Source organism: Leptodactylus fuscus, chromosome 11 (genome assembly GCF_031893055.1).
Source record: "Leptodactylus fuscus isolate aLepFus1 chromosome 11, aLepFus1.hap2, whole genome shotgun sequence".
Classification (NCBI taxonomy): domain Eukaryota; kingdom Metazoa; phylum Chordata; class Amphibia; order Anura; family Leptodactylidae; genus Leptodactylus; species Leptodactylus fuscus.
The window spans coordinates 38,791,652-38,802,734 of NC_134275.1; the positions used below are offsets into that span (position 1 = coordinate 38,791,652).

The 11,083-nt window shown below is 44.0% G+C and overlaps 1 protein-coding gene across 1 annotated transcript; it reads left to right on the top strand.

Moving 5' to 3' along the window:
* Positions 1 to 2,889: 2,889 nt before the first annotated feature.
* On the top strand, positions 2,890 to 8,560 carry RIBC1 (RIB43A domain with coiled-coils 1). Its single transcript, XM_075260582.1, has 7 exons — positions 2,890 to 3,028; positions 3,110 to 3,191; positions 3,457 to 3,801; positions 6,667 to 6,785; positions 6,872 to 7,099; positions 7,539 to 7,705; positions 8,392 to 8,560. The coding sequence occupies exons 1-7, from the start codon at positions 2,912 to 2,914 to the stop codon at positions 8,471 to 8,473; spliced, it is 1,140 nt and encodes a 379-aa protein (XP_075116683.1). The 5' UTR covers positions 2,890 to 2,911; the 3' UTR covers positions 8,474 to 8,560.
* Positions 8,561 to 11,083: the final 2,523 nt, after the last annotated feature.

Consider the following 11,083-nt stretch of genomic DNA (forward strand, 5'->3'; position numbering starts at 1 on the left):
TGTCCCCGTACACTGCATAGTGGTGGTCCCGGGGAATATGAGAGGAGCTGTGTGAGGTCCCCGTACACTGCATAGTGGTGGTCCCGGGGAATATGAGAGGAGCTGTGTGAGGTCCCCGTACACTGCATAGTGGTGGTCCCGGGGAATATGAGAGGAGCTGTGTGAGGTCCCCGTACACTGCATAGTGGTGGTCCCGGGGAATATGAAGGGCGCTACGCGAGTTCCCTGTCCACTACCACTTTCCAGCGCCCAGAAGCTGCTAGAACAGCTGATCTGTGAGGTGACAAGGTATCAGACCCCAACAGATCACATACTGGTGACGGATTCTATCCTGTGAATAGGTCACAAGTATGAAAAGTCACTTTGGGCCCAGAAATCCTCTTTTAACCCCTTCACTACAGGGCTATTTTCCCTGGCTCAGGACCGGACACATTTTCAGGACATGCAGTTTTTAGGGATATAACATTTTTTTTCTTTTGGGATATTTAAATATTTTTTTGATTTTTCTGTTATCCAGAGTCACTGAATGGCAGATGTGAACGGTGCCCAATAACAGGGTCTATTGACTATACAAGGGTCCATGGGATGCATTGTAGAACAGATCTGACACACTGTCATGGCTCCATCTCGTGTCAGATGCAATTAGTGACCTGCCTTCATAGAGGGGACATGGGACCCCCGGTTATACTGAAGGTGGGGGTCTCACAGTCACAAGAGCCGGCACTGAGTAAATATAGAACTATTTTATTTTCCATCTTTGTAGCCAGTTGGGGAATATTTTGGGAAGCCCCATCTAAATGTCACGTGACCTCTAGCGACACCTCCAAAGTGTCTTTGTGTTGCTATAGTTACAAAACAACAGGAATAGAGAACACGTGACAGGCTGCAGCCGCTCTGAGGAATTTACCATTGGTCCTCCTCGGGAGGGGTTTAACCATACAAATGCCGCTCTTCCTTTATCAAGTACTAATGTAGCTATGTGTATAGTATAAGGAAATATAACTAAGAAATAAGTCTTCTATGACACCTTATTATTAGATCTTAACATGTCAATTCTTATTTTCAGAAATAACTGAGTTAATGGTATATCCCCCTTTTTTACTTGAGATCTTTGCAAATCGGGGGCAGGAATGGTACGGTCCGTTGCTATAGCAGCGAGTGTTGCTGCTGAGGGCTCTCCTGGAACGAGCAGGTCTGTGCTGGCTCTGTATATACAACTAACTATAAATGAGGATTCCTATACTTACATGGTGGGCAAGACGTGTGCTGGGCCTTGTAGTTCTGTATCTGTTCTAGGCTTGCTGAGTGTTATAGTAATAATGTGGAGACTAGGCATGCTGAGGCTTGTAGTTCGTCATGAGGTGAGGAGAAGGCTTGTGGTGCCTCATTTTGTGTAGAATAAGCATGCTGAGAGTTGTAGTCCCTCATGGGGTGTGAATTAGTTGTGCTGAGGATTATAGCGCTTGATCTTGTGTAGAACAGCCATGCTTAGTCTTGTAGTTCTTCCTCTGGTATGGAGGACATGTGCTGAGAGCTGTGATTACATATAAGTAAGGCCTGGTTCACATCTGCCTTCGGTATTCCGTTATAAGGGAGTCTGCTTGGGGACGCGCTGAGCAATGAAAACACAGGGACCCCATAGGGATCATTCACACGGCAGAAATCTTCTCCGCCATGTGGCTTTTTCACTCAGCATCCCTCTCTTGATTTCTCCCGGATGAATGGGCCTAAGCAGAAGTGTCTCTCAAGCCGTGGACGCGGCGGCTGAGTCAGCCGAAGATTCAGCGTGAAGATAGGGCATGACGCTTTTTTTCCGCTAGCTGAAAAAATTCGCTAGTGGCAAAAAAAACTACAAGTGACTCCCACTGAAATGATTGGGAGGCGTTTTTGCAGGCAAATTTTGAGGCAGATTTCGCATCAAAATCCACCTGCAAAAAAATCCATTTGAACATACCCCTAGACAAAAATACTTGAAGCAGTGGACTCCATTATAGTCTATGGGCTCATTCACAAGGGGCAAGAGGGGGCGGATTTTGGCGCTGAATCCACGTCAGAATGCGCCCCCTCACAATAGAGGTCTATGTAGACCGCTAGCTTACTTTTCTCCGTGAGCAGGAACATACCGCTCACGGAAAAAAGAAGTGAGCTGCCCTTTCTTCAGGTGGATTCCGCTGCTGATTCAGCCCTGGCGTCCCCCTCGCGGCAGCACCATCCGGTCTAGACCCATTCATTTGGGCCTACTCCGGAGCAGGAAGCCATGACTATCGGAAGCCGATGCAGGCGCATTTTGTTCCTATTTTGATGCGGCTTCCCGCGTTACAATCAGGACCAAAATCCGCCATTCCGTGCCCTGTGTGTACTAGCGCTATGGGGTACGTGTATTTTGTTGTTTCAGTATATGCATACAAATTTGTTTTTGCTCATTTCTATTGCCCTATTTCCATCCGAGACATTCTTTTGGTTTTGTGTCTAGTACTTTGTATGATGGGATGTTTCTTTATTGATTTTGTTGAATAATTTTTTTTGGGTGATATTGCATATAAGTTGTAGGCATGCTGAGGTTTGTAGTTCTTCATCAAGTGTAGAATGAGGATGCTGAGTCTTGTAGTATTTCTTAGACATGCTGAGTGTTGTAGTCCCTCCTCCGGTGAGGAGTAAGTAGACAGAGGCTAGTAGTGTGCATGCTGAGCATTGTAGTTCCTCATCAGATGTGGAATATGCATGTTGAGGATTATACTTACATATCACAGGTGAACTAGGAGTGCTGACATCTGTAGTTCCACATTAGTTTCAGTGTAGATGTTCTGGGCCTTGTAGTTCCTCATCGGTTTATTTTTATAAAATTACCTTTTCTTCTTTTTTTTTTTTTGTTTTATAAAATCTAGTGACTGGCGTAGAATATTTTGCAGCCATGTATAAGTTGGATCTCCCAGTAGATCTGAAGGAAGTCGCCGCCATTGAAAGGCGAAGAAACAGAGAGCAGCAAAGACAAAGCCGGATATTTAATGCCAAATTCAGGACTATTGGGGTATGTGTGGACTTTGCTGCCCCTCCTGGCTGGAGGTGTGATTGCAGGGTACTATCCTAGTCTAATGACCCTCTTATGTAGGTTGATGTGGCCGCACTGGAGCAGCAGGTGGAAGAAAGGAGGACAATGGAGAGAAGTGAGAAGGTTCGGGAGGAGGTATTTGGTAAATATTTCTAGGCCTGAAAGAAACCTGACTGTGAACGTGTGCAGAGCAATATGGTGGACATTGTGCCCCTGCTGGTTGTATGTGAGATCAGAAAAACATGACTGCTTTTTCTTAGAAATTGGGGCACTCTAACCCACAAGCTATGTATTGTGGCACTCTGTGCCATTGGACAAGAGTGGCTCTGTCTCCATGAGAAAACAGTTATGCAAACTTTAACTTTTTATGACAACTTTGACTCTCTCCTCTCTTTATGAACCCCCAGATGCAGACAGAGAACAATATGATAAAATTGCTCTGATGCTGGAGCAGAAGGAGCAGAAATTGGCACGAGACCTAGAGCAGGCTGTACTGAATTACAGGGCACAAAATCAGAAGCCTGAGACCCGGAGGGAATTTGACCTTTATGATCCAGATCTGCTAAAGAAGGACAGGCCCGCCAGGATCAGTGACGATGACCCCAGATGTGGACCTGCCAGCTTGCAGAAGTTTGTTGGGGAAGACCTGAATGAGAAGAAGCGGAAAGAGTTGCAGATAGAGATGGCCAAAAAATGTCTGTCAGAGCAGATAGATGAGAGGAAGAGTATTGAAGCACAGCAGGTGTATGCAGGTCAGTCACAAGAATTAAAGTGAATCCTTTGTATACTCTTTTTCTGCAAGATAGGGAATTAGTGAATGCCGGGGGTCTGATCACTGCGACACCAAGTGATCAGAATAATGAATGGGGTGGAGGTATGCTGGAAATCCAATAAACATGAAAATATACAGTGTTGCCCAAAAGTATTGGCACCCCTGCAATTCTGTCAGATAATACTCCGATTCTTCCAGAAAATGATTTCAAGCACAAACTCTTTGGTAATATCGTCATTTATTTTGCTTGCAATGAAAAAACGCAAAAGAGAATGAAAAAAAAGTCAAATCATTGATCATTTTACACAAAACTCCAAAAATGCGCCAGACAAAAGTATTGGCCCCCTCAGCCTAATACTTGGTAGCACAACCTTTAGGCACAATAACTGTGCACAACCGCTTCTGGTAACAATCAATGAGTTTCTTACAAGGCTATGCTGGAATTTTAGACCATTTTTCTTTGGCAAACTGCTCCAGGTCCCTGAGATGTGAAGGGGGCCTTCTCCAAACTGCTATCAAGAGATCTCTCCACAGGTGTTCTATGGGATTCAGGTCTGGACTCATTGCTGCCACTTTACAAGTCTCCAGTGCTTTCTCTCAAACCATTTTCTAGTGCTGACCTGAAGTGTGTTTTGGGTCATTGTCCTGCTGGAAGACCTATGACCTCTGAGGGAGACCCAGCTTTCTCACACTGGGCCCTACATTATGCTGCAAAATGTGTTGGTAGTCTTCAGACTTCATAATGCCATGCACACGGTCAAGCAGTCCAGTGCCAGAGGTAGCAAAGCAACCCCAAAACATCAGGGAACCTCCGCCATGTTTGACTGTGGGGACCGTGTTCTTTTCTTTGAAGGCCTCTCCCCCCCCCCCCCCCCTGTAAACTCTATGTTGATGCCTTTTCCTACTCATCTGACCAGAGAACATTCTTCCAAAACGTTTTTGGCTTTCTCAGGTAAGTTTTGGCAAACTCCAGCCTGGCTTTTTTATGTCTCTGGGTAAGAAGTGGGATCTTCCTGGGTCTCCTACCATACAGTCCCTTTTCATTCAGACGCCGACGGATAGTACGGGTTGACACTGTTGCACCCTCGGACTGAATATCCTTGAACTTGGATACAAGGATACAGGACAGAGGTTGAGTCAACTTTAATCCATTTCAACTGGCTGCAAGTGTGATTTAGTTATTGCCACCACCTGTTAGGTCGCTCAGGTATGTAACAGGTGCTGTTAATTACACAAATTAGAGAAGCATCACATGATTTTTCAAACAGTGCCAATACTTTTGTCCACCCCTTTTTTATGTTTGATGTGGAATTATATCCAATTTGGCTTTTTGACAATTCTTTTTGTGGTTTTCCATTGAAGACAAATTAAATGAAGATAATAATACCAAAGAATTTGTGATTGCAATCATTTTCTGGAAGAAATTGCAGGGGTGCCAATATTTTTGGCCAACACTGTAGGGTACATTAAAATATAACTTTTATTGAGTATATAATAAAAAATCAAGAAAAAATATTTGGATAAACAAGTGTATACTATAGGGGTAAAAAATGGTTGTAAGAAGTTGAGCGTGGTGCAAAATATCACAGGTGTGCTATAGATAACTCTAGGCTAATGGTATATTAGAACCCCATAGCCCTATTATAATGAAAAAAAATCCCCACTAGTCTAGGGTATTTTGAAAGTCCCCACCAATCTAGGATTTTCTCAAGCACACCAAATTGATGTTGAGCCCAATAAATTGGGGCATACACATACACACATGCACCACACTAGCTAAAGTGGTATTAATAAAAAAACTGTAACTACCACTAGCTGGAGGGAAAGATTGGTGCCCCCATCACTAATTTTAACAACCACTACATAAAAGAAGAGTGAGCCACATTGGTGACCCAACCACGCACACAACAGCCCTAAATATTGTCTGACGCGCTTCAACTGGTATAATACGGCCAGCCGCGGCTTCACATCACAGCCGACAGAAAAACTATGCACATTACGCTGTCTCTATGAATACGGGAGGCGAATCACTATTGCCCCCATGGTTAGGTCTACCTCTAGGTCCATTTAGCCTCTGATGAGCTGGCCATATTATACCAGTTGAAGCGCGTCAGCAATATTTAGGGCCGTTGTGTGTGCAGCCCAAATCGGTCACCTATGCAGCTACACAGGTCTCAACCGATACATTTACAAACACACAAAAATAATAGACATGATGCTTGTTCACAGCCCTTTTTTCTGTAGTGTGTGAATGGGATCCACTATACATATACCCTGTTTTTCTGCAGCTTAACCCTGGCAATATCGCCACAGCCTTAGCCTAAACCTACTATTGAGAGTAATCCCATAACGTTCTGATCAGTGAGGGTTCAAACTCTTAGACACTCAGCAGTCCTGAGATTAAAGTGGCCGTAGGGCTGACTAAAGATGGAAGTCTAAAATTTTCTGCATCTGTCCCTTAAAATGTTGAACCATCTTGAGTAACCAAACTTTATTTTATTGAAGGATCATCCCCAAAAAAATAAAACAGATCTCAAAGTATCCCACTGATAGTAGCCCCATCAAACAGCTGTAGCATGTGGGGGAACCCAGCAGTAAGTGTTTAATTTCCCAGGAGAAATTAAGGTATTACACTCTACAAGGGAGCTCACAAGTATATTATGTTGATTGACTAAAAGTGAGCCTTCGCTGGGCAAACAGTCTTTGAATAAGTGTAAAAATCTGATATTTGGCTATTTTTATTACAATATGGAATACAGTATATTCAATATGGTGAAATTCCTGTAATAGGGGATGGACTTTTTCTGATAACCTGATAATCCAGAAATGGTCTCATTGGTTACAGATAATTTATATGACAGAAAGAGAGTGGAGCTGGATGAGAGAGCTCAACACCTAAGCAAGATGGAAGAAGAGTGCCGGAAGGCAGTGAACATGGCCACCAGTAACTTTAACCAAGCCTTGGTAAGTCGGCCACATACTCCTCGTGGACAGTGACAACAGACATACTTATGGCTGGTCTATGACTGCCATCTCTTCTTTTGGTGCAGGCCATGGAAACGTCAGAGCGCAGGAGACTGCAGAAGCAGCAGGAAGAAGATAATAATCTTGCAGAGATTTACAACCACCTGACTGGCGACATATTGACGGAGGATCCCACAGTGGCAGTCAGCGCCTTTGGGCCACATCGTGTGGTGCCGGATCGCTGGAAGGGCATGAGCCCAGAGCAGCTCAAAGCCATCTTAGACATCCAGAAGCAGCAATGCGAAGAGAAACAGGTAGTGTCTCCAAAATCCTGTCCAATCTTACAATCTGACCTTCTGGTGCTGTGTTATGCAGATGATTTGAATGCAAGCCCAGGCGTAAAATCTGCCGCTAATATGCACCGTGTGCATTCAGCCTCATTTTGCTGAGAATTTGTTATGGAAATACAACAAAATCTGCTTAGAAAATAAGCTTGAAATGAATTTCTGTATGTACATAGGCTTACGGGTCTGAGTAGGGAGCATTTTGACAGGATGGAGTCTTCTCTATGTGAGGGGGTACAAGGAAGTAGGGTCATTCTTGTACCTGCCTACATGGGTAACATATTAGGGAACTGTCATGTATGTGACTGACTATTATAATAACATAGATGATTCCAGATATGAGACATAACTACAAGATCCTGATACTGTTCTCCATCCAATAACCATCATCCTATACTGATGTTCTCAGAGGCTGAAGGAGGAAGAGAAACAGTGGAACATGGAATGGGATAGGCAGAGGACGCTGGCCACTCGGGCCGCCATGAACCTGGAACAACAAGAGCAGGAATTCAGCAGGGAAATGAGGAAGCGGCTGGACGGGTATAACCAGCAGCTGAGCAGAGAGCAGAGGGCACAGTGAGTATCTCATCATGGTTATATCATACCATTGTAAGATATAGCATCTGGACTCCGAGGGGGTCACCTCAGAAGCAGACACAGAAGTTAACTATTTCAAAGGAACATCAATTTTAAGTTAACCCAAAATATCAGGTTATAAGATTTGCAAATGATCGATCTAGTAGACCCACCTAACATTGCTGGAACATAAGTGTTAAAGCTTTGGCACTTCAATGATGCCCACAGTACACCAGGGCTTTATTCACAAGGAACGGTCATGACATCACAACCCCAGAGCCTGAAATCTTACACAAGCACAGTGTCTGCCTGCTCCCCCATCATGTACAGTGAAACCTCCTCTACTACCACTAGGAGTGCACTATGACTATATTCACATGGCAGTGCTTAAAAAATGACAGTTCTATCTGTTTTTTATCCATAAGACAACTGTCTTGCTCAACCCCTTTAATGTTTTTCCTACAATGTTCCTCCTCCTCCATCACTTTATACACAGTGCTCAATGATCTCTGTGTGTACAGGGTCCCAATGACATCTCTGCATGTATAGCTGTCTTTCTTCTGAAATAACTGTGTCTCCCCATTAGTCTAATACACCAGACTAATATAATATAATACATATAAAGCACAACAAATCTCTATGTGTTACTGATCTGATTATTTATGACATGTATTGATCTTTTCTAGCCTGGAATACCTGGATAAGGTGGTCTACACCAACAACCCTACCGCCCATTTCCTCACTCAGTTCAACACTACAAGCCGCTGAATGTCCAGCAGGAAGCATCTTAGCATCAGATCTATAAACTAGAGATCTTGTCTATGGTAGATCATTATCGCATGCTAATAAAGATGACCCCAACTTGTACAGAGTCTTATGTTTTGTACTTGGTGTGATTTACCTTTAGGAAGGAGTGTGGTTTAGCACTTGGTTAGAGATTTCTCAGAAGTGAAGAAGTAGAGTCCCAACCTGTCAGAAATGTAGTTATAGAGACTTCAGACTCCAATCAGGTAGTATATATCACTTGTTTAGTTCTCACCGATCCGGTGTTCAGGTAACAAACACATTTATAGGGATATCTGAACAGCGTATAAAGTAGAGATGTGGAAACCTTTTCGGCCCAAATAAGGCCTTCTTCAGACTCTCTAGACTCCACTTGGGGTGGAGTCAGAGGTCTCTATAACTATGTTGTGATTTACCTCTCACTGTGTATGTAAGATAAGATAAGATAATCTTCTATTCTGTGACCCAGAGTTTAAAGCTGTAATACATGTGTGTACCAGACTTCTGAATGGTAAATCTGCCTTGAGCTGCAGCGATTCTTCCCCCTCCCCCCCCCCCCCAGCCTGATATTGCTGTACAAGTAGGGGCATCATTAGTGATTCAGGAGAAGTTGTTACCCAGATTTCCTAATTTTCAGAATGATAAATCTGCGCTTTCCCAACCCTGCGTTTTCCAACTCTCATAAACCTGCATAAGGCTGGGGCCCTGTGGGACATAAACGCCGCGATTTGCCCGCGGCGGAAAAGCTGAGGAAAAAATCACGGCGGAGACGCTGCAGGAAAAATCGCGGCATTGTACAGTGCAGGCAAAGTGGATGGGATTCATGCGAATCCCATCCCCACTTTGCGGAAAAGATCGCAGCGTGTCCGCGAATGCTGGTGGCTTTCCCTGTAGATATAATGTTAAGAGAAAGTCTGCAGAGGAAAACTCTGTGAACTTTCTCTTAAAAGCGCTGCAGAATGAGCTGCAATGTGTTCATGCAGCGGTTCTTCCCGCAGCGCTTTTGTGCTGCGGATACGGCCCGTGGGGTTTTAGCCTAAGTCGGCAAATGTCCATGTAGGCATTTGGAAATGAAGTGTGACAACCAATATGGCTATTACAAATTGCAGAGAGGGTGTTACCCAGCTTCTCCAGAGTCCTGAATGGTAAATATCTAAAGACCATGCGGCAGCATTATTATGAAAGTACTAAGGCGAGCGCTTCACTGTGAGATGGCAAAGCACAGTAAGAAAACCCTTCTTAACCTTTACATACATGAGGATGTATATGGACGTCTTAGGTCAGGTACATCCTAGGCCATGGTGTCCACAATGGAAACGCTCTCCCATGGGGAACTCGGAACAGAACCAAGCCCATTGTCATAGGAATGTTGAGCTGTTGCTGTGCTAGGGCTCCATAGTAATGTAGTCATTTCTCCATAGACTGCAGTGCTACTGTAATATAGTCTATGATAGCAGCGATCTAATGATTGCAGGCTGAGCTAAAAGGTTAAAAAAAAAAAAAAAAATTGAAAATATTAAAAAATAAGAAAAAAAACCCATAAAAATTCCTACCCCCTTTCCCTAGATCACATATGAAAATAATCAAAAATGAACACGTTAGTCGTCCCCACGTCTGAACATGCCCGTACTAATACAATATAAGAATATTTATCTCATACGGTGAAAGGAAAAGAATCAAAATGTCTAAATCTCCTTTTTTTGTCATTTATCCTCCTCACAAAATTGAGATAAAGTGACCAAAATGTCACACATTCCCCAATAATATCAATAGAAACTACAACTTTCCCGGCATGAAACGAACATCTTACATAGCGCTGTACACAGAAACGTAAAAAAGTGAAGATGACGCACAGAATTTTATTATTTAAAAGTTTTTAAAAAATTGATTCCCCCCCCCCCCGATTTTCTTCCTCCAGTTTCCCGGTATATCGCGTGGAGTATTACATTTGTACCGTAAATACTAAGCCATTGTATATGACTCTGTGACGTGAGAAAAAGCGAAAATTGGTGCGTTTTTAGTGGTTAAAACATTCAGACCCTCGTGTACAAGAATATGATGAATAAGCTGAACAGCTGCGATGGGAGACGAATCAAAGCTGGTGCAATGGCAAAAGCTGACTGGTTGCTATAGGCAACGACTCCATTCCCCCCCCACAGATTTGTTACATCTCCCTCCTGACGTTCCAATAAGGTCTTTGTTGAATGTACACAATGGAGGATGAGCCAGCAGAGGCTCCAAGACAATGGAGGATGAGCCAGCAGAGGCGCCAAGACAATGGAGGATGAGCCAGCAGAGGCTCCAAGACAATGGAGGATGAGCCAGCAGAGGCTCCAAGACAATGGAGGATGAGCCAGCAGAGGCTCCAAGACAATGGAGGATGAGCCAGCAGAGGCTCCAAGACAATGGAGGATGAGCCAGCAGAGGCTCCAAGACAATGGAGGATGAGCCAGCAGAGGCGCCAAGACAATGGAGGATGAGCCAGCAGAGGCTCCAAGACAATGGAGGATGAGCCAGCAGAGGCTCCAAGACAATGGAGGATGAGCCAGCAGAGGCGCCAAGACAATGGAGGATGAGCCAGCAGAGGCTCCAAGA

Bases quoted from the DNA above. Each gene is read 5' to 3' on its own strand.
- RIBC1 (XM_075260582.1), top strand. From the start codon at position 2,912: ATGTATAAGTTGGATCTCCCAGTAGATCTGAAGGAAGTCGCCGCCATT. The intron at 3,802-6,666 runs GTCAGTCACAAG...CATTGGTTACAG, and splicing joins AGCACAGCAGGTGTATGCAG to ATAATTTATATGACAGAAAG. The intron at 6,786-6,871 runs GTAAGTCGGCCA...CTTTTGGTGCAG, and splicing joins GTAACTTTAACCAAGCCTTG to GCCATGGAAACGTCAGAGCG.